This window comes from Taudactylus pleione, unplaced genomic scaffold, assembly GCF_031769625.1.
Source record: "Taudactylus pleione unplaced genomic scaffold, aTauple2 ptg000095l, whole genome shotgun sequence".
In the NCBI taxonomy this organism is placed as follows: domain Eukaryota; kingdom Metazoa; phylum Chordata; class Amphibia; order Anura; family Myobatrachidae; genus Taudactylus; species Taudactylus pleione.
In genome coordinates this window covers 23,212,015-23,236,999 of record NW_028284497.1, presented here as the reverse complement: position 1 = coordinate 23,236,999, position 24,985 = coordinate 23,212,015, and the positions used below count along the sequence as shown (strand labels likewise).

Below are 24,985 nucleotides of genomic sequence, written 5' to 3'. Positions count from 1 at the left end.
TTTGGAAGTGTTATTTTATAGGGGAGGATTCAATTAGCCATAATAAGCCGCTTTTCTGCAAAAAATGGCCTATCGTGCAAATTTTTACTTATCCGCAATCCTATTAGCCGTAACTTTTTGGTGCGAATTCTCCATACTGTTTGCCGCAAAAAGTTTTCACCACCTCCTTAGTAGGTGTAAAGTTGTGCAAAACCCCTATTTTTGGCTACAAATGTCAGGGCTCGGTTCAAAATTACTGGGAAATCCTCCTTAATGACTAATTAGGCAAATCATTTTTTAATAAGCTTAATTTGCCAAATAATGATGTCATTTTTGGGGATAAAAAGTACAAAGTACTGGAAAATGGGTTAATAGATATGGCATAGGTATATGGGGGTGCTATATGAGTGGGACAGATGTTTTAAAGATTGCAGGTGGCTTTTCGAGGTGTATTCTGAAGGTTTTTTAAAAGTGTCTTTTAATGGCACAAATATATACTTATAGGCATTTTTATGCACCCCTTATTTGAATATAACATTTAGCCAAAACACTTGGTATCTATCATTATTTCTCTGTTTTAGAAACATGCATTTTGACACATTTTAATAACCCCAAATACTTTTATTATGATCACTAATACACTTTTATATTCTTATCCTTTATCACATTGCATTTTTTGGGGGGTACAGGCAGAGTTCCCCATTTTTACCTATGCTTATCATGGCAAAACACAAGAAAATATTATCGTGCAAATGCAGCATCGTGACATTTGCAATAGGATTGCGTGAAAAATGCATAAGTGCACAGTTGTGATAAGCGGTAAAAAAAGTGTGAAGGGTGCGATAAGTTAGGTGCATTAAGTTATCACATTTTTGTGGCTAATTTAAGTCTTCCCTTAGTGGTTTCTTCTTGTTCTCTCTTCAATCTCAATCAGTTTGCCTGCATTCAATGGCACAGCATGTTTTTTATTAAATGAAAGGTGTAAGAATATATAAAATGTTATTCCATAATCTAAGCACAAAAATGTTGCTCAAAATTGTACTACATGGGTGGACATATGAAAGGAAAAATGATGGTTAACTTAGTTAACACTATAGGTATTGATGTGAAAACTAACTACTGTCGGCAGCAACCACAGTATAATGATAATATCCAACACAAAGCATATTGTGTTACTTATGCACTGATTACTGATTGTAAATCTGTAAATTATAAGATGTGGGATAGCTAAGCTTCCATTCATAAACTGCATTATTAAAGATAATTGTAATCAGATGCAGTACATCTGCTGGGCACGGTTTAGGTAATAACCTCAACAATTGGTTTTGCTATTAATATACTTCTATGGAGAATCTTTTGTGATTAACAAAACTCAATGTGTTCAGTATCTACCCAGACAGAATTAAATTGTAGTTTCATAAAGAGTATGGTACATATTCAGACATTTGTATCTAATACTAATGTAGCACTGCTAAAGATATCAGACAGGATACTGTATACTGTGAATCAAGTGCTAATTTAAGTCATGTTATTAATTTGTGATAGTAAAACATATATGACAAGTATGAACTCACAGATAAGACGGGTAAAGCTTTTTGATCTGCAAGGAACATTTATAATAGTGAAAAAATTAGAGCCAGCAATACACGTTATTCAGTACATAAAGCACTGATATCTTTGTGGCCATTCATATGGGAAACACATGTCTACGGATTTCAAAATCATGCTGCCTGCAGAAGATTGCAAAACTCTGCATATACTAAAGGGAAAAGTTGGTTGGCTCAGGGCATTCCTTGTCAACTGCAGGCTCAGTACGCCCACATGCAAACATTACATTTTGTTTTGTGGAGTTATTTAGATAAGATTCAAGGAATTGAGTAGATGCAATTAACAAAGAGTTCCCAGTTTACAAAAGCCCATTTTATTGTTAGATATATCAGTGTGAAGGATATAATTACTAGATAGAATAAAAACATTAAACTGTGCGATGGTCACATGTCATGTTGGACATCCAATCGATTTAAATATTTTATTATGATTGTTAAAAGAATTAAAAATTCTGAAGTTGCAATAATATACTGTTGCAAATGAAAACTTCCATAGCTAGCTTTACAGAGTGACAGCCTTCTCTCAAGGAATTATCTCAAAGAACACTCCAAGACTTTTTGAGTTAAACTTCAATTGTATATTTATTTTTGTCCTAAGATCCATAAGTTCATCTTAGGCTAGGTCAACATCTTCAATGCAGGAGAAAAAGATTGAGGCTCCGCGGTTCAACTTTAATGTCATCAAGATAAAAATAACTTTTGAAAGAGTTGTGAAGTTTTTCCTGGTGTTCGCAGATCTCTCTTTTTAAAGAAATTGATTTCATCGCTTGGTAAAGCACTTCCTCCAACATTTGAAATTTTGCAAGGATGTTGGCTTGAACTCTATGCTTCAATTTAGTCAGACTAACCAGGAAAGCTATTTATTGTTCAGCAGCATCCATAATGGTGACTTCAAGACCTTGAACTTTAATATTTATATGTTTAAAAATATCTTTCAAATAAGAAAACCCAGAGTGGATTTTTGTTTCTTTCAGAATAAGTGGCATGTTTACCTTTAGTTCAATCAAGCAATTCAAGGCTTTCCATCAGACTTTCTACCAGACTTAGCTGTGGCTACAAGTGATTTTCAATCTTTACGATTAAAACTTTGTGTGATTTTATTCAGGTTTAATTTAGAAAACATACATAACAAATGACTATATGATAATGAAACATTATCCCCAACCCTATTTTTTGTAGCCATAGCCCCAAAGATTCCTGGTTTTCAGTATGGTACAGTCACTGGCGGATCCGGGGGGGCGATTGAGGCGATCACCCCCCCTAGCAGACAGAACAGCACAGGCCACGCTGCGGTAGAACAGCGCTCTGCATCCCACTCCCTAGCATCCAGCAGCCGGCCATGTCATGCTGCTGCAGGCATCAGGGGGCGAAGATCCAGGGCCAGGCACTAGAGGGCGACAGAGTAGTAGCAGGTATCCCCTGGCCTGGCTTTATCATGTGCAAGTGATGAGGAGCGGTGGCCATTTTCCCGAGGACCAGCTCCCATCAGGAAGAAGTACCATGGTAGCATGCCCAGCTCCCGAGTCCTGCATGCCCAATCAACCTCTCTGCAATACTGTAGGTGAGGTTCAGGAGCTGTGTGGTGCAACTGGTAAGACTGGAAGAGGGGACTGATGGGGGAGAGTGTTGAGGTGGAGACAGGCAGAGTGCAGGCTGTGGTAGTGGGTACATCTACGGAAGAGGATCTATCCACAACCAGTAAAATACATTACAGGAGAGCACATAAGTTCTTAATATTTCACTGTGTGTAAATATATGTGGCTGTGTGTGCATATGTGGCTGTGTGTATATATGTGGCTGTGTGTGCATATGTGGCTGTGTTGTTATATGTGGCTGTGTGTGTCCATATGTGGCTATCTGTGTGTGAGTGCATATATGGCCACGTGTATATGTGCGGCTATCTGTGTGTGAGTGCATATGGGGCTGTGTGTGTATATAGTTGGCTATCTATGTGTGTGTGCATATGTGGCTGTATGTATATATGTTGCTATCTGTGTGTGTATGTGTGTGTGCATATGTGGCTATCTGTGTGTGCGTATGCTGAGTGCAGAAACTCACAGAGTCACAGGTCCATCTCTCCTCCTTGCAGCTCACATCATTGGCTGGCAAGGTTTTAATTGGATGGGGAGGAGTCAGGACTGGAAAGGGGAAGAGTCAGGACTGGAAAGGGGAGGAGTCGGTGCTAAACAGTAAACCACCCCCCCTAAAAGAAGAGTCTAGATCTGCCACTGGGTACAGTATGTATTTTTCTACCTCTGCAGCACTGGAAAGGCGAGGAAAATTGGCACCTAATGTTGGGCTTTGGTACCCAACTAGCTTGGTAAGCATAATCAGTACTTGACATGGAACAATTGGTTAATACTAATATAATTCTTCTACTTGGTGGATTGTTTAGACCAATTGAAAAGGAGTGGGGACAAGGAATATATACCCATCATGGAGGGAGAGGAATGTAAATGACACCATGTTTAAGTGCTTTCCTTATGATACAGTGGTGACTCACATTACCTTTATGTATTACATGTTAATACTCTAAATTGAGCAATCTTAAAATTAAAGAGTTGATATCTGTATAAAAAATCACTGCATCTATGTACAATAATATTTGTATTATTATGACAAATGAATTGTGGGTAGGGGCAAGGAAATAGACAACTTTTTACCTTTCACTTGAAACGTACTAGCTGACTTCCTGGTTGTCCTTTCCGGGAGAGGGCACCCTGGTGCATTGAGCACAGTGCAGCAAATGTGTCATCATGGCACCGTCCCCATGATAAAGAACCACAATTCTCAGAATTGTAATTTGGGCACAGGGCCACAATTATACAATTCGGTACAAATTGAGTCATCAAGCTGCATGTCAAGTCTGGCAGACTTGACTTGCCTTTTCCAGGTGTACAGGAGAGCCAACCAAGATTCAGAAGTCTCCTGGATGTTCCAGAAGAGTAGACTAGAAAATGCTGCAGCAAAAATTGACAGTGAATGACGAAAAGGTTAATATATAAATATCTATAACATCATATCACCCACAAAATGTATCTCCCAGTTTTCTAATGCTGTAGTCTCCTGGCAGCTCATACCAGTACTACCAGCCCTTAATCCTTTTTAATATATAAAACCAGATTATTCTTGATATTTTTGTTTCCGCTCCATTTTCTTAGCTCCCTGGGATATTCTAGGTCAGATTTTTCTTGTTAACTCTAGAACTCAGACCTTGTATCTTCCCCAGTTAATTTAATCAGTAAGAAAACTAAACCACAAAAACAATGCTTCTTCCCAGGAGTCATTTTGGCAATACCATTACATACATAGGCCCAGTAAAATACACAGACTTATTTTCAGCATTTTACACATATTTAGCTGGAACTACATAAGTGATTTTCAGCCTTTGCGATTAAATCTCATTAAATTAATTGTTTGTAAAACATAGTGCAACTTTACTCAATTTTATGCGATTAATCTCATGAAATTAATCACCCAAAGAATAAAAAAGCCTTCCTGTGTTCTCTAATCCAATGAGCATTTCCTGGCGAGAATTGCTTAAAAGTCTCCATAATTAGCAATTGATCGTTCATCCCATAAAACTCTATGGAAGAGATTAATCGCCTGGAGTTCATTTTAGGTGAATAAATTTCAGCGCAAAGCAATTACAGAAATGTATTTGCACTACAAAGCAATTTAAAAAAATTGTGTTGCAGAGCAAGTAAGAAACAATAAGAATTATTTTCATACAGCAAAAGTATAAAACACTAGTGCAAAAATCCTCTTTGAGATCAGACTAATTTTGTGCTATGACACTCAGGGCCTAATTCAGACCCGCTCACGAGTGCTGAGCACTCCCAAGTGGGTCGATGTTCGGCCAGTGCGTATGCGCACGAGGGAGCTGGCTCCGTTGTGTGCATGCGCGAAACCCGGATAGCGACGGGCAAGCTGTTGCTAGGGATCTCGCTACAAAGGGGGCGTGCTGTCAATTGTGAGTGACAGCACGCCCCCTTTGGTGGGCGTGCCGGGGGCATGGCTGGCCAGACGGAGGCGTTCCCATGGGAACGCCTACCGTCTGGGGCCGGCCCACTGACATCACAAGTGATGTCAGTGGGAGTGCTTTCTGCTCTGATAGAGCCAAAAGCACTCCAGGGTTTGCAGCAACGAGACCCTACCACAAGGGTCTCGTCGCAAGCCCGATGGTCGCGATGGTCTTGACCATCATGACCATCTTTTTGGCCAATCGCTATAGCTGTGGGTGGTCACCAACAGCTATGCGAGCGGCCAGGGGGACGGCCCTGATTCAGAGCGAGCGCTCTGTCAGAGTGCCCAGCTCTGAATCAGGGCCTCAGTTGTATGTGCAAAGCACATGTCTTGGCTGCATCTGCAGGAATCAAAAGGATTATACTGTAGGAGGCGCTGAACACATATGTTCAGATCACATGTACACATATGCCCTTGTTTGATGTCTGTAGTGCAGACATTAAATGTAATTATTTAGGATCAAGCTATATAACTTAAAGTGGTGGAAGGTTTGCAGTAGGGTGCAAAGCTTTTTTTCTCCCAGAGCTGATGGAGAATTAAAAGACTTTAATTCTCCATCATCTCTGAAGTTTCAGAGATTGGGCCGTGTCCCTTTCAGTTGTGCAGTGCAAAATGGCTTGATCCAGAGGTGCACGCTAAGTACACGCAATACCTTCAGTATCTTCTAGTTGTTGAGCTATTATTTGCGACTGTGCATGCCTGAAATATTCTGTAAACCTACATGGTGCATGCATTACCCTGAGTGTACGCACAAATGCACTGCTGCTGGTATCAGAAATGGTGAGGGAAAAGCATGGTCTTTCCTGGGTAGTAACTGGGAAATGGCCTAAAGTGAATGCTAAAAAAATCTGTCTTTTGGGCATATTATGGGAGTGTCACCAATGTGTCATTAAAAGATGCTGCATTCTCATATCCAGAAAAGGAAAAAACAACCAATAGTGGCGCTTTCTCTGCAAAAACACAAATTACCGTTTGCCGCTGTATAAACCTTCAAAGCATATACAAATAACAATTAGGGCTGTGCAATCCGAATTTGATGGTTATGTTACCAGAAAGGTATATATCAATAAATGAAATGTATCTGAAGATGCTTCTGGTATTTATATTAAAAATTCTGCAGTTTTAATATCACCAATGCAAAATTAAAGCAGACTTTATAGCCAGTCCATAATAAACAAAGGACACCTGGCCCTTTCCATACTGCTGACAATCTTCTGGTCCCCTTCTAGAATTTTAATTGCACCCACTTGATGACTCTGTCACATTTTGCATACATTTCTAGCCACGCACACAAACACACACACATGCACGCACACACATATATATAATCAGTGCCGAATTAAGTCCCACATGGGCCTGGAGCTGAAAATGTTCAAAGTCCTATACTGAGAGGGGGAAGAGCTGTGATAGATGCTGTGTGAGTGTGTTCAGAGTCACCTTGGTGGGTACACCCCCTATACTATGAACACTATGTCTCCCTAACTACATAGAAATAGAAAAATTGCATAATTTATATTTTGGGTGAAGGGGGGGACTAGAAAAACTATTTAAATACTTAAAATTTATGGGCAGTTAGGCAGATGGTAATCATGCTGTCATGTTGATGGGCCTATTTTTTTGTGGAGGCCTGGAGCTGTAGCTCCATCCATCCCATTGTTAATCTGGCCCTGTACATAATCACCACATTTGATGAAGACTCTCATGATTACTGTAAGCTAACCCAAACAGATAACGGAAAAGTTTAATTTCATAAAAGAAGTGAATCTAAAGTGGTAAGAGGTTTGACTCTGATGTACACTTTAGCACAATGTGCTTCTGAAGATTTTTCTCCCTCTATGCACATCAAGGCATTGGGCCTGATTCAGAGCCGGACGCAATTAGCGCTCGCTCATCCAGAAAATAGGGATGGCTATTCAAATGAACCGTTCGCTCTTTGCGGTCTGTTCACGCTTCTAGGTCTGAACGAGCGAACAAAACTTGCGGTCGTTTTTTGGGAAACTACACCCCTGGCCGCTCGCATCCTACGTCATGTCCGCTATTTATTAGATTAATCGAGTACATCGACCAGGGTATGAGCTGCTCGCTATTCTTGTGGTTGGTTTTTGCTACCACAATTTTGCGAGCAGTTCTGGCTATAAAATAACCCAGTGACGTGGTCAATGACGCTGCTGTTTTAATTATGCACATCCATAAAACGCCCGTTTTGACCTGCGATCAGATCTCCACTCCCCGTTTTCAAGCACCTTCCCCTGTTACCACCCACATACGCCTCTTTCTGTCACTCAAATTATCAGGCATTCGATATTTTGCGAGCACATGAATTTCGACCGCACTGACTGGTTCACGCATACCTATAACGATCCATACGCATGCGCAGTTGGGCAAAAATCGCTCAGAGCGAACGAGCGGCCGCTTACGAGCGGCTCTGAATCAGGCCCATAGTGTATAGTTTACAGAGGTGTCATCTGAGCACAGAGAGTAGCCAAGCATCTTGAAATGATCTAGGCAAACTATCCAGATGCTTCAGTGCAAAAGTACCTGAAACTACTGAACCTGTGCATTGTTCTGTAAAAACTGGGGCAAACTATCCAGATGCTTCAGTGCAAAAGTAACTGAAGCTACTGAACCTGTGCATTGTTCTGTAAAAACTGGAAAACATATATAACAAATAAAACAGAGTATATTAAAAAAATATTTTCCACAACCCTTTTTTCTTGATAGCCTTAACCCCAGGAACTCCTGGTGCAGTATGGCTATTTATTTCTCTACTTCTGGGGCTTTGGGAAGGATAATATGCTGGATAATATGGATAATATGCTGGAATGTCTCCCAGTCTAGTGCTCTGGGTCAGGAAAATTAGCACTAGATGTTGGGCTTGAGTTGTTAAAATTACCACACTGCCTTAGTAGGCATATTTGATATAAGACACAGGTATGTAGTCAGGAAGCCAGCGGTCGAAATGCCGACCGCCGGCTTCCCGACTGTGAAATCCCTGCATGGGACTAATGATAGGTGTTGAAATACCGATGCCTATCATTATCCAGAGGCCAAAATCCCGACGCCGGCATACCAAATGAGATCAGGACCTCTTAGCCGCGGGAGGGGGGGTTAGATTAAGGGACCCCCAGGAGGACTTAGGGTTAGGCACCCCCCCGGGAGGGGGTTAGGGTTATGCTAGGGGAAAGAGGGGTTAGGCACCCCCAGGGGGAGGTTAGGGTGGGGCACCCCTCCCCCCAGGAGGGTTAGTTTAAGGGTGTGGGGGGGGTTAGGTTTAGGCACCCCTGGGGGAAGGTTAGGGTTAGACACTAGGGGGGGGTTAGGGTTAGGGGGGGAGGGGAGAGTGTTAGGGTTAGAACTTACCTTAGTCAGGATTTTCAGCTTTCTGCCATCTGGCGTCGGTATTTCATCCACCGGGCTTAAGTCTGGTGGTATGTCATACCAATTCCAAGACACATCTCAAATGATAACCCTTGACTGGATTCCTTACTCCAACTTAAGTGTAGTGGGAACAAGGATTATGAACACATTATGGAAACAGGGCAGTATCATTCACAGTATTATTTTTTTTTTCATAAGCCCAAGGTGCTGGGACCAGTGTCTTATTTTACTGAAAGGAAAAAAATTGCTTTTCCTAATGATAGAGTGTTGGCCCACATTGCCTGTTATGTACTGCATGTTATTGCTCTAACTTGAGCAATCTGAACATTTAAGAGTCAGGAGCTGTATAGAAAATCAGTGCACTCATGAACAATAGCATTTTGCTGAAGGTGTCAAAGAAATCGCACTTTAATTTCCAGGTCACTCAATTTAGATGTAACAGTAGCTCTCACTTATTTTTTCTTACTAATATTATAAAACCAATGATTTGTAGGTGCAACTTTTCACTTCTAAGCGATCTGAGAAAAGACTGCAACAAAAATACAATGTGAATGATTTCTTGCTGGAAACATTTCCTTGCTATGTATTTATAAATGCTGGTTGTGTACTTCTTGGGGACCATATTATAATTTTTTATGATGATGATGGTAATTGTTTTTATTAGTAGCAGTAGCTTTTTTATATTATTCAACATTTTGTCCGAAGAGGCTAACATAACTGCACAATTTTTTTTTACATACATTATTATTATTATTATTATTATTATTATTATTATTATTAGATTTATAATGATATGGACAGTTATACTAATTTTACAATGTAAAAGCAAAATAACAAATTAGATAAGTAGAATTAAATGCTTGTTGGCAATCAAAATGTTGACTGATTCATAATGTTTACAATGAAAATATTAGCATTTGCCACTAGTATCTTATTATGGATTAATTAATCTTATACATAAAATTAATTGGTCTGTTTGTTTGTTTTTTGTCTGTCCAGTTATGCATTGGAACACCCCTGCACCAATTGGGAAGAAACCAATGAGAGGTTGTCTAGTGGTATCCTGGCCTAGTATTAAGGGGGTTAAGGGCCTGGTCTTAATTCCCGTTGTAGCACACTAGGCAGAACTTTGACCTGGGGAGCCTATTCTGAGCCTTCCACTGGATGGATTTGGATGAAAACTTCACAAAGTGGTAACATTGGATCCCAGAAGACTTGAGGTCCAGGTCAGACCTCCTGTTGGTGTATGCTGGACAGAACTTAGACCCAGGGATGCTGAGCAGAACTTTCAACCGGGGAACCTGAGCCTGTTCTGAGCCTTTCACTGGATGGATTTGGAAAAAACTTCACAGAGTGAAAACATTGGATCCCAGATTACATACAAGGGTTTAAAGTCTCAGTCAGATCTCCCATTGGTGTGCACTGGGCAGAACTTTGACCCGGGGATGCTGGGCAGAACTTTGACCTGGAAAGTCCGTTCTGGGCCTTCCACTAGATGGATTTGGATGAAAGCTTCACAGGGGTGGCAATTATTCTGGAATGCCTAATTGAGTGGTTGGGGTCTCGGTTGGACCTCACGGCGGAATGCACCTGGTATAACTTTGATCCAGGGAGCCTGTTCTGGGCCTTCTACTGGATGGATTTGGAAAACATCAAATAATTTGGATGAAAACTTCACACAGTGGTAACACTGGATCCCAGAAGACATACTAGGGCGTTGAGGTCCAGGTCGGACCTCCCATTGGTGTGCGTTGGGCAGAACAATGACTCAGGGAGCCTGCTCTGGGACTTCCACTGGATGAATTTGGATGATAACTTCACAGAATAGTGGCTATCAGTCTAGAATGCCTATTAAAGTGGTTGCGGTCCCAGTCTGACCTCATGGCAGAATGCGCCAGAGAGAACTTTGACCCAGGGTGTCTGTACTTGGCCTTCCACTGGATTTATTTGGATGACATCCCATAATAAAACTAATAATAAAAAATTCTTTGTAAGAGCATACCACTATAGTAGACAGGACAGCCCCTGTAAAAATTATTTGTATGAGTATACCCCTACAGCAGACAGGGCACCTCCTGTAAAAATTATTTGTAAGAGCGCACCCCTACAGCATAGGACACCCCCTGTAATAATTATTTATATGAGCATATCCGCACAGCAGACAGGGCACCCCCTGTAAAAATGATTTGTATTAGCATACCCCTACAGCAGACAGGGCACCCCCTGTAAAAAATATTTGTATTAGTGTACCCCTACAGCAGACAGGGCAGCCCCTGGACAACACAGCACTACAGCCAGCCAGCCCCTATGGACAGGACAACAGCCAGACCGTATATGGACAAGGACAACAATAGCCAGCCAGCCCCTATGTATTGTATATGAAATTCTGAATATGACTATATGATTGGAAAACAGTAGCCAGCCAGCCCACATGGTCAGCGTCAGCAACAGCTCCCTCCCTCTTCACAGTGGCCAGCCATACTTTATTTTTATTATTTTTTTATAATAGAGTCAGACTAGTTTGTCTAACACACTGAGCTCCCAGCTCCCTAACTCACAGTCGGAATGAAAAATGGTGGCGATCGCGGGACCTTTTAGAATCCAAAACCCCTGAGAATCTGACAGTGGGATGATGGCGTTTTGCCTCGATTTCAGTTCCGAGCCAGGCGGGGAAAACCCGAGTCTGACTCAGTTCACGGCTCAGATCAGGGGGGCTCGGGGGGTTCAGATTTCAGAAATCCAAACCAACTCACCCCTAATAAATAGTGATCAGTTTTAAACTGTACAAAGTCAATTTCTTGCAGTACACTGTCTAGTTTTATGTACAGTACCAGCAGTGGCCACTTTGTTTTAGCCTATGCAATAATTTCTTTAATAGACATACATTTCCCTCTGGGAATTTATCATCATTATAGTGTTCCTGTGGCTCTACTTCTAGTTGCTGCTTGTCTTTGCTTCTTGTATGGTTTGAGGTTCACAGAAGACAAAGTTAGCAAATTATTTGCTATATACTTTAGATGGTTTGCCTTTGTTCCTCCTTTTAGAGCTCCTGCTCTTTGGTTAATCATTTGTATTTGTGATCTCAATCTTTAACATGCTTCCAGCTACCAACATATCTAGCATCACAAGTTTTTGTTGTGTTGCAATATCCAGCTTGTCTTTAGTTGTAGCTATCTCATGAAACATTGAGTCTCTTGACTTTGCAAGCTTTTGGTTGCAAAGTCCCACAATATGTATCGTTTGCTCTCTTGACAATATCCAAGCATGATACAGGAGATAGGTATAGGATCTAAATTGCTCCTCTTTTATTTAGAGATGTGGGCATATGCTTTATACACCAAGGACTTGGAGATGAATGATTCTAGGCTTTTTACCGGACCACCACTCCAATGATGTTTTACCTTTGACAGTCACTGTAAGTGCTCGATTCTTGAAGTACACTGCAATTAGGACTGCCTCTGTCCAGAATAGCTTAATCAGACCTATATCACTTAGCATAGTCTGTGCTCTCACACAATTGTTCCTTGTGCCCTTTTACTCATGCTATTCTGTTCCATTGTGTAGGAAATCATTAGTTGGATCTGGATGACACTCCTATTTAGAAAGATAGCTACAGTAGATCTCTGTTCTCATATTCTCCACCATTATCCAACCTTGGCACTTTTATTTTTAGGTCTGAGTCTCCACCAGACTATTGTATTGTGCAGTTTTACTGTTTACTTCACTCTTGGCTCTCAGAAAGTGCCATGAAGTAGCAGTATACATATTTTTGTGTGCACTAGTTCCAATGGTGCTTTTTTATATATGGAAGCTGATTTTGGAAAGGGTCGATGTGTTTGCTTACCCTTCACGCAATTTTCACATTCTGGTATCTCTGGGTTGTTCACGGACATCCCCATCATGTTGCAATTGCTATCCAAACCACATTTCACCACACTAGCACCCAGCCCTAGTGAGCCTAGAACTGATTACTTGCAACTCAAAATACACTCATGTTACCATAGCACCCACCCATTGCTACCCATATATCCCTTAGTGACACTTGCAACCCAGAACATGCCATTGTTACCCTAGGACCCACCCCTAGTGGATCTAGCACCTATCACTAGCACACATCCTCCTTGCCATTGTAGCACACACACCTTGCTATCCAAACCATCTTCATCACAGTAGTATCCACCCCTAGTGGATCTAGCACCCCTCAGTGGGAACCAAGAACACACCCTTCCATCCTAGCACAAACTGCTTGTTAGCCAGACCACCATTTACCTTCCTAGCACCCACATGTAGTGGGTCTAGCACCCATCACTTGCAACCCAAAACACTCCCTTGCCAGCCTAGCATGCAACCCTTCTATTTTATTTTATATTAATTAATTCATAATAAGATGTCAGCTGCAAATTTTAATATAATATTGAACTATTGGCATTTTATATCATGTTGACTTTTGTACCATGTCAACATTTGTACCAAATTGATATTTTGTACCATGTCGACAATTTTTTTCTGTTCACATTTTCACTTTTGACATTTTGTACTTTTTGATATTATGATGACATAGTTAATGTTGACATCAGTGCCAATGTTTTATACCAGACCTCCCAGATCAGTGGTTACTTGATTTGTCTATAATCTATTTTTTCATTCCTCTTTATATGCTCTGACTTTGCCGCTCAATGTAACTACAGGTTGAGTCTCCCATATCCAAAATGCTTGGGACCCAGGGGTATTTTGGATATCGGAATATTCCGTATTTTGGAATATTTGCATAAAATAATGAAATGAATTGGGAATGGGACCCAAATCTAAACACAGAATGCATTTATGTTTTATATACACCTTATACACACAGCCTGAAGGTAATTTTATACTATATTTTTAATAATTTTGCGCATCAAAAAGTTTGTGTACATACATGAAATTAATTTACAGTATGTTTCATAATTTATATACACATTATACAAACAGCCTGAAGGTTATTTTATACAAAATGTTTAATAATTTGTGCTTTAAACAAAGTTTGTGTACATTGAACCATCAGAAAGCAAAGGTTTCACTATCTCAGTCATGTTAAAAATATTCCGTATTTCGGAATATTCCGTATTTCAGAATATTTGGATATGGGAGACTCAACCTGTACAACTTATACATGGATTTTTAGTTACACAACAGGTTGTAACTAGTTCAGGTGACTAGATGGCTTCTAACATAAAATGACGACCACCGCTTAAGTGTGTCTAAATTGTTGGCTTTGTCTCCTTTTGATGACATTATTACTATTCAGGCAGATGTTAGGAAGGCTGCAGATAAGGTAAAATGGTAAATGGGAAAGAAACTGTGAATTATCTTCATCTTGAGAGGTGTCATATGTTTCAGTTTGCAGCTGAAATTAGATCTGAGACAACACAGGATTATGCTATTCGTTCTTATTTTTAGGTTGCCAGCTGCATAGCAGCATACCGTACATATATTATTCTGAAAACAAAAAGAAGAAAACCCTTGATGTGGTGCTTGAGTTTTCAGATTTTATACCTCCTCTTTACTACAATATTAGAGTGATACAATTTATATAGTTAAAGACAACTTTTAAAAAACATTGTCTCTCTTCTGTCTTCACAATAAGGTATATTTGTATCTAACTAACATTTAAAACACAAAAGATGGACTGAGGAGCTGTAATTCTTTACCCTCTTTCAAGGGCTTAATTTTGAGGGCATCATTATTATGCAGCCTGTCTATAGAGAATAGTTAAGTCACCCATTTGTTTTATTATTCACTTTTGTTAACTTAACTTAAGCCTAAACCTAGAAATAAACACACTTACACATGTATATGGAATTTAAAGAGGTCACAGCCAGAATTTATTGATCAAATTGAAATTCTAGAATAGGTGGCAAGAAGAAAGCAGTGCTCCGAGGCCACAGCCCTGGAGCAGTACCATTCTCCCTTAATTAGCACAGCCTTTGCCCCTCCCTTGGAATGGAGACCAGGTCCCCCCTTTAGGCGGTGACCAAACTTGCCGCTCTAAATGGAAAGATGCTACCACAGGCACTCCTACGCTAATAATAGGCCACCCAGGAGCACTGTTTCCCGCCAGGCTGCACCTCTATCTCTTGGGAGAAACCACAGAGAATGCACAATCCAACAAAAGAAATATTATAAAAACCATCTGAAAAGGGTGGGTGGGGTTGAATAAACTGGAAAGAGGAAGATGGCTCCCCTCACCAGGCTATTTATATGGGACCTCTAAGCCCGCCCATAAATCCTACCATGGGCTTACAGTATACTCAAGTGACCAATAATTAACCGCACCCCCACCAGCTTTTAACCCTTAACAACCTAACAAAATTACATATCAAACAGGGTGCTTATCTATCCTCAAACTTATTCAAGTATTCATATGCATTTAGGTCATAAATTGGTACTGTACCAGCTAATGGCACAACTTATCTTCCTACAGAACTCTGAGTCAGCATAAGTGCTAGTGCCATAAGAATCTCATAGTTACACACTAATTCCTCTTCATTTGCTGAAGACAAAGGGTAGGGGTTGCAATAATTTAAAAGCAGGCTGCACTGTATGGGCAGTCTTGCTATTTCACACACTAATCAAATGGCACATTAGGAACTTAAAGTGGCCCTGGAAACAATTCTTAAAGTGGATGTGGTTGGGACAAAATCAACTGTAGATGGGAGAAACACAAATGTAGGTATGGTTAGCACACTATTATCCCGAGCCACCTTGGTGAAAGATGAGACCAATGCAACGCACAAAGGTAGAATTAATTACGAGAATGACCCGCATTTTTAGATACCTATATACAGTACAAGGCAGGAATTTTAGGGACCACAATACAAGGCAGGCAATTTACGGACCTATGTATAAGGTACGAACTGTATGTAATACAGGGAGCATTTCAAAGGCAATACATAATACAGATAGCATCCCAAAAAATGATATACAAAACAAAGAGCTTATTAGTGACTGTCCTATAATCCAGACAACATTCTAGTCATATAATACACAAATCATTCTAGTGACTCCATACAATTAAGTTTAGATATACATTAGATAAGGAGTCAGTGACTAAAATATTAGCATATCTACAGTATGTAAACAATGAGCAGCATCTCATTGAGATGTCTATGAGTGTAAGTAACTACCCTATGTATTCAATTTGTATATGATTTGTATATGATTTGGAAATTAAATAAACAATATTAGATTGAGTCAACATGAGTAGAGATGTGCGCTGACCCCGTGGTTTGGTTTTGGCTCTAATTCATCTTTGGGTTTTGGATTTGCCAAAACCACCCTCATGTGTTTTTGTTTTGGTTTTGGATCTGTATTTTTTATTTAAAAAAATGATAAAAACAGCTAAAATCACTAAATATGGGCCTGTTTTTGTTCCTACAGTATTACTAACCCCAATAACATTAATTTTCAGTCATTTCCAATCACTTTTGACCACCTTACAGCTCACAATATTTCACCGAGCTAGCTGGCTGACTTAGCTAAGTGACAGCAGTGGGCAGCACAAACACATGGCAGATTAACATCCAACATGGAAGGTCTAGGATAAAGAGTGGGACTGCAGTGGCAGATAGGATTAATAAACTATATGACCCCATATTAGAAACCAAGAATGTTTTCATTAATCAAGAACTAGATCAGAGATGGATTATGTATGTAGTTGAAGGCAATGAAAGGAAGGAAGGATTGATTTATTTGTAAATTTAATTAAATTTTTGAATTCCAAAGCAAATTTATAAAGGAGGAGGGGGATTCGACAAGATCAAGCCCTGCTCGGGTTTTCTCACAAGGCTCGGATTCGAAATCGGGGAAAAACGTCAACATCCTGGTAGTTAATTTTGTGGGTTCGATTTGCATTTGCTGAGAAGCTGCAGGAACTGGGCCTATATGCCTAGATGAGAAGCTGGTGATGGATAGCATGGCAAGATACAAAAGAACATGAACACCCCAGTGAAGTACAGTAACATAAAGTACACTGCCTGCCAAATACACACAGTCTTGGCAAAGCCCATAATGAAAAGTGGTGCAAGATGGAATTGTCCTTGGATCCTCCCATCCACCCTAATGTTGTATATTAAAAGGGCATGCACAGTTTAAGAAACCAATCACTTCAGCAACTGGAACTGCCACTTGTGGCTGATGTGATTGGTTTGTTTGGGCCACCACAATACAAGCTACTAATGGGCAGCTGACACTGCAGGCAATTATGTATCTCTATGTACAAACTGGCTCTACAGAGGCAAGATTCCATTATCATCCTCACCCTCATCAGTGTGTACATCATCTTCACACAATATTAATTTGTCCCCACTGGATTCCACCATTACACATGCCTCTAGACTTTGATGTAATTGCTGGTAAAGGTTTTCCTCATGGAATTTGTAGTTCATTTTGATGAACATCATCTTTTCCACATTTTGAGGATATAGCTGCTTACACTGATTGCTGACAAGGATCTTGGCTGTGCTGAAAAATCTGAGTACACACTAGAGGGTGGGCAGCTTAAGTAAAGCAAAGCAAGTATGTGCAAGGGACTCCAAATTGCCTTATTGCCTTATTTCCTACCAGTAGTCAAAGAGACTGTCTGACGCTATTTTGATGCTATCATTCTGTGAATGGTGACCATATCAGATGGAGTCGCGGTAGAGGTGTCACTAATTTAAGGCAATTATTTTAGATGTGAACAGTTCTTAAAATGTTGTGTTGAATCATATGCATCACCAGTGGGTTTCTTAGGATAGCTTAGGTTTCTAGGGCAGCTTAAGTAAAGCAAAGCCAGTTTGTGCAAGGGACTCCAAATTGCCTGTTTTCCTACCAGTAGTCAAAGGGACTGTCTGACATGCCTATTTTGATGCTATCATTCTGTGAATAGTGACCACATCAGATGGAGTTGCGGTAGTGGTGTCACTAATTTAAGGCAATTATTTTAGACGTGAACAGTTCTTAAAATGTTGTGTTGAATCATATGCATCACCAGTGGGTTTCTTAGGATAGCTAAGGTTTTTCCTGGCAGCCACAGTTGCCGGAGAAACTGAAAGTGGTGTCGCTGTGTCATGTGCCTTTTGAGCTGACAACTTGCTCGCCAACAGTCTTTTGCATCTCTTCAGATCTCTGTCCATTGGAAAGAAAGACACAAGGTATGACTTAAACCAAGATCAAGCATGGTCACAAAAATGCATTCATCCTATTTTAAGATGCTGACAATCCATGGATCCTGGCGAAGTGAATGAAGGATTTGAGCTACAAGTCTGACATATTTAGCAGAATCACTTCATTTCAGCTCTTCCTTTCTTTAGCTGCTTTTCCAAAACGTCTAATTAGGGGAATCGCCTGACTCAAGCTGGCAGTGTCTGAACTCACTTCTCAGGTGACAACTTTGAAGGGTTTCAGCACCTTGCACAACACTCCACTGCACTGGAGTAAGGTACATTCTTCTTATGCCATGGCTCGTTTAGCTTTGGATGGTTTTTTGGTGCTCCTCCATTTGCTGAAGCATATAAATAGTGGAATACCACCTTGTTACTATCTTTTGCTTCAGCTGGTGGCAGGGCAAATTAAACTGTTCTTGCAAGCTCTGCAATCATCTGAATGCCAAATATGTCCTGACATTTCTTGGGCCACAGACAGCATTGCCTGCATGTCCCTATCATTTTTAAAGACATAAAATTTAGCACAACCAAATTGATTGTGTGAGCAAAACATGGGACATGTTCAAAATCACCCAGCTGTAAGACTCTCACAATATTTGTGTCATTGTCAGAAATCACAAATCCCGAGGAGCATCAAAGCAGGGTAAGCCATTTTGCAATGACATCCCTGAGTTTTTATTAAGAGGTTGATACCAGTATGCCTCTTAGTGACAGTGGGTACAATGGCATTTAGTAGGTCACTAATTAAGATTTTTTTTATGTCAATGTACAGAATTTCTTATCTAGCAAAATGGAATCTAGATGGGATTTGGTAGTGGGGACACAGAACCTCAATTAACTATCTAAAGCCCACTGCATTATTGGTGGATATTGGATGCAGATCTAATACTAGCATAGCTGCTATGGAGTCACTGATCCAATGTGCAACTGGGTGACAGCTGTCATACTTGCTCTTCTTTCAAATGATTGTTTAACAGTCAATTTTATTTTTAAATACCATTAGTAATAGTCTTCTTGGTTCCCTTCAGGGATGAAGATCCACCCCCAGCAGCAGCAGGCCTAGCTCTCAAGGAATCCTGAATAGAGCCTTATTTAGCCTTATTAAATTGGATGCAGGATTTCTTCTGATCATTATTGAGGAAATTGTTATGAAGGTGTTGGTGGTGGAGATTGCAGGTGTTTGGTCTAGCAGAGAAAAGGGAGCTAGCTGACACTAGACTGCTTGTTGTTACATTTTTAGCATAAGTTTCTGATTTTGCAAAAAACTTTTCATGAACGCACTGCAAATGGTGTAACAGGTAGGCAGCACCTAGATGGTTAAAGTCCTTACCACTTACTGCATATAAACACTACAGATGGCAAGACAATTGTTGTCCAGATTTGGGTAAAAATTATTCCACACATAAGAGGTGGATTTCTTCATCTTATGCCCAGGCATGACAATGGCCTTCTTCTTATCATGGAAAAAAACCTGTTTCCACTGGTGCATCACTTACACAAACAACATCCTCATCATCAACATCCTTATTAGCGCTTGCTTCAGCTACACAAATATGCCCCTCATCCTTTTGCACTTCCACCATAGTATCCTCAGTGTCTAGATCAGCAATTTTTTAACTTGTGCTGCTCATCCCCACATTGGCAGATGGTGCACAAATGGAGGAAGGAGACTTCTCTATGAGTACAGTATCAGAAAGGTCAGACTCACACATAGCACTCGCAGACACACTTAGACTCTCCTCAGGGATTTGTGATGTTTCTGAACAACACACAATTTGCTCTACTTCCTTTGTGTTTTTTATTGGTGTCCATATTTTTTCATTTACAAAGCATTGGGTTGTAAATTCAGTGCTTCTGATCATGTTTAAGACTGATATTTATAAGCCCAATGCTTTTACTAACTGTGTCTTGCTAGTAAAAGCATTGTCCTTTTAAATATTAGGCATAAACAATTGCAGGTTTCATAAATAAACCCCTGGCTGTCCCTGGGTCTCAGACTGCCTCTTTCATGCTGGAGACACCATGATACTTATTTATCTACAAATCCTTCTCAGATGTAATCAAAACTGAATGTGTCACCTGCAAGTTTTATATACTGTATGCTTCAGCATTTCAACATGATATATAGCATATGGTACTAATGTACAAAATGAAGTTTAATAATTTCATGGCATTTATTCATGAAGTCTATTCTTTTTTGTCCAGACTCTAACAATAGTTTCTTGAAAAACATCCATGTTATTAACTACCATTACATTTAGATGCAAATTGTAATTGAACTAGAAAAACTGATCAGAAATGAGTTTTATGTATATGTTGCAAGTTATTTATTTACAAATCATTTTATTCAAAAGTAATACATTGAGAATCACCTCTTTTTATATAAACTTCTGTCTAAATTATAGACAATAAGTATTATGCATTACAATTACTGTACAAACATTTTTATTGAACCAAATGACAGATGTTTAGAAAGATCTCAAGACAGGTAACAGATTTATACAACTCAAGAAGGACATTCCAAAAATTATAAGCCCACTTGGAGTGAGCAAGGAAAGTAGATAGCAGAAATAAGTCAATGTCAGATGGAGATTCATATCAGAAATAAGTTCCATTTAAGAAACTTCATAGTCAGTAGTAGAAATGTAATGTTTTGTTTAGTGAGAAGTGCATTAATATCTGTATTTCAAAGAAATGCTAAATTAATTCACAAATGGTTTTCCTCCCAAATGAGTGGAGATTAACCTTTATAAATTTGAACCCTTTCCATTATGTTACCTGTCGATTTGAAGTCCTTTTAACTCCTTCACTTGTAAGAAAGAGTAAGACTTGCTCTTCAAATGTACATTAAAACTGCTAAGAATGAGCTCCACTTGTTCTAAGTACAGCAGGAGATCAAAATGGAGTTAAAGCTAAGAAAAATGTTCCCCCATTATTTTGCCTTGCTGTTGGCATGGAGGGATAACTCATAAGCCCCCCACCTCACTGTCCACACAATTACATAGAAAACGAAGTGCTAAGGAATGGTGAGCACACCCAAAATGACATATTTCCCCAGTCCTGGCACCCACAGACAGAGGTACCCTTGTATGAAAGAGGGGAGTTCCTGAGGAGATATTCACTGGTAATCATGTATGATAACCAGAAAATGATATTTACTCTGCAGAAATCATTAAGTCCAGGGATGGGAAAAATCTCCCCACAAGGGTGTCAGTAATCCTACAACAAACTCTGATGCCCCTTAATGTAATTACCAGACAATATCACCCTGTGCTAAATAAATTCTAGTAGAGACAGGAGATGGTGGGAAGGTGCTAAAAGAGCAGATTTCTCCCATTCGAGAACCTACACACTCATGGGTACCCATTGTTTGAAAGTGAAAAATTCCATATTTTTAATAGTGTTCCCCTTTAGTAATTATTGCCTGATCATCACACAATAACACCCTACACTGCAGAAAGTGTTGAGAAGTCCAGAGAGGGGTTTCAAATGGCCAGATCTATTCCATCCTGGCATAAATAAACACAGGGTTGCCCTCATATAATGTGGTAGGTTATTTACTTTTAAAAATGGGATTGGGATACCATACAGTATTAGTTATACACATTATTTGCTTTTCATTCAAATTTGTAAAAAAAAATATGTAATTTTCAAGAGCAGACTTTTTTATGGAGCCTATATGTAGAGTCCTGAATTTTCTGTTTTGGAAATGTAAATTACTGCTGTAGTAAGAACCACAAATTATATCTTGGTAGTGGTTAGAAATAAACTGCTCATTTTCTCACAATTTCAATAAAAAACACTGTTTTGACTATTTTTGGAACATTTTCATGAAAAGATATAAACAAATAATATTTTCTTAAAACGCAAAGATTTCTAAAAAAAATTAAAACAAATGTATGTGGCTACTGTACAAAACATTACTGATATTATTTTTTCCATGCAACCAATGCAACAAGTGCCAATAAGGGCTCAACACATGGGTGAGAAAAGCCTCAGCAGTGGCAGGGTAAATGCAATCTGTATAAGTGATATATTAAAGTATTGTATAAAGTTACTCTCCAAACTAGTTTATATCATTTTAGTCACCCATTTGTAAATATGTACTCCAAACAGAATGTGTTCTAGGAGCTGTCTTCTGGCATTTCTTCATTTGATGAATTAACTAGAGAATACATTTATAAATATTGAACTTTCTGTTAAAAATAAATGTCTGAAAGACAGATGTAGACAGATGCACTCATTTTAAATTGATTAAATAACACTGAAAAACCTAAAGATCAAGTCCTTGTAAGAACAAATAAATATTGATACTGTTGATTCCAATTTTGTCCATATTATTGTAGCTTTTCCAGCATTCTTTCAGTTGAGAAAACACTATACCTCATGTCTATTAGTGCTTCATGACCCAGTTCCAGGCTACTGGACTAGAGCTGATTTACTGACTGACAGATCTACTTTTGCACAACCAGTAGCTAATAATGCAAACTCACAAACTATGTAGTTTCTTTACCAAAACATTTGTCTTGTTTATGTGGACTTATTCGGTGTATTGATCTATAGAATTTTGTTTGTGACTACATTTAAAACTTTCACCTGTATATCATTACTGTATATTAAACAATTCCCAAAGAATAACAGTGCTATTCACAAAAAATGATGACATAGTAGTCCAGCAACACATCTAATTTCTCCCCAGTTTTCAGTCAGAAGAAATAACACAATAACTCAGTTGAGAAATAGTTGCAACACTCAATGTCCAAAACAAAATATAAACTCACTGTCTGTACCCCTAACTCCCCAAAATATGATATTTTGAAAAGTTGTAAAGTTGCAATTATAAAGTCTAGAGTTACACTGAATACTTTAAAAAAGCTAATATGTAATTAGAATAATACAGTATTCTGATCTGTATATCAATACACCACAAACAGCTATAAACAGTTTTAAATTCTATTTTTAAACACAGGAATTGGGTATATAAAATAATTAAGGACAACTATGACTCACTGTTCATTTTAAGGATGAGGCATTTTTTCAAATTTTGATTGATTGTTAAAAGAGTCCATATACACTATTTATATTTGATGTCATGTATACTGTAACTTACTTTGAACAGCATTTCGCTTTGAATTGGTTCTGTGCTTCAGTAGTAGGCACTTTGTTGCTTTTTAATATTTTATTCCCTGTGCTGCTGCAATGCTTGTGCTTCTTAAATTGTTAGAGTGACCTCTAGTGCTCTTCAACTATTTTTTTGTTCTGGATGCATTTTCTTAATGGTTTACAATATAATATATATAATGCATCTACTAATGCTTATTCCATGCCATATCACTTATGAAGTCAAACTTTAAAATACTTCCCACAATGTTTAAACAAACAGCAGTATTAAAGGGGAATATTAAAACTAAATCCCATTGCAATATACATTACATTAGAAAAACAGAATATCAATTTCACTTTCTCTTATACCCTTGGGTATGAATGAGGAAGGTGCAACAGAAATCAAAGGAGTGTCAGTCCCCACTTAAGTCTTATGTTGATATATTGTATATTTGCAAGATGGAAATGCTTGAGATTTGCTTGACAGCAAATGGAATTTTCTCAGCTTTGTTTTTAATGTCAGTGTAAAGCTACACAGACCCAAAAATTCAAAAGAATACAAAGACAGTGCAGTTAACCACTTAACATTCACAACAATTTACCCTACCTTTTATTTACTATTTGCAATTTAAATTACAAAATAACAACAGCAATGTTAGTCCCATATATATCTCCAGTATTTTATCAAAAAAATACAGTTCATAGCTAGTCTGAGGACAGTCCTATACACTCCATATGTATATAGAAACATATTAAAAGCCAACATACAGCCAGCAAACTTACAATAAAAACAATATTTTCAGGATGCTATATAGAAATGCTGACTGAATTCTCTGCAGCAGAAAACAATGTCAAAACAAGTTTATTTTTATTTTTCATAGCACAGGTCTTTTATACGGTATTTTAGCCTACCATTGCTAAAATACTGTATTGATTCTGTTTGATGTGTCAATCTTGTGTCCCTCATCTTTTTATATGAATCAATATTATATGCATCAGCTTGGTGTAAGGACAAGACCTGTTTAGATGCTGCTTTTAGCTGCCAGACTGCAAACTATGCAATGCTAAGAGCTACAACAGTGCCGGGTGCAGTAAAGTCATTAGGTTTACCCCTACAAAATAAGAGCTATGAAATGTAATTAGAAAACCACTGCAAAACATGGAGTGTGTGTCAAATAGTCTCAGTGACACAAACTGCACATTATTCAGACGCTCAGGAGAAGCTTCCAAACTTTTATATACTCTACAGAGAGAAGGATTAAGTTGCCTTTACAGCCTATGCACTGTAATATTTCAAGAGCCTATGTCAATATCCAGATTATCTAACATTAGAGAGGTTCAGCATTTGGACAGCGCCTGTAATCCCAGGATGTCACATGCAATTAAAACATATTGGATGTGAAAGTAAGAAATACTTACATTTAGTCCCTGCTACTGTTGTCATTTTATTATCCAGCAGCAGCATTATCAGGCTGAAGAAGATTGGTGGGACAAAATCCATCCTTATATCCACAAGAGCACAGAAAAGTACCAGTTCTTCCAATGCAGCTGCTCAGCACTTGTGTCTCAGCACTTGCCCTTTGCTTCTTCCTCTTGGCTGTGATTTCCAGTCGGCAGGCAACTCAGACAATGCAATCTGGATCTTCTTTTCAAAGACACACTTCCAGAGCTGATGCTTTTACTAATAACAGGAGCAGCACAAACAGCTTT

General features: G+C 39.0%; 1 protein-coding gene across 1 annotated transcript in view; it reads right to left on the bottom strand.

The window, feature by feature from the left end:
• The window catches only part of CNTNAP4 (contactin associated protein family member 4), a 377,413-nt gene extending 352,637 nt beyond the window's left edge, over window positions 1-24,776 (bottom strand). The window contains exon 1 of the mRNA XM_088470185.1: window positions 24,695-24,776. Coding sequence (XP_088326311.1) covers window positions 24,695-24,776 — 82 coding nt within the window. The remainder of the gene's footprint in view (window positions 1-24,694) is intronic.
• Window positions 24,777-24,985: the final 209 nt, after the last annotated feature.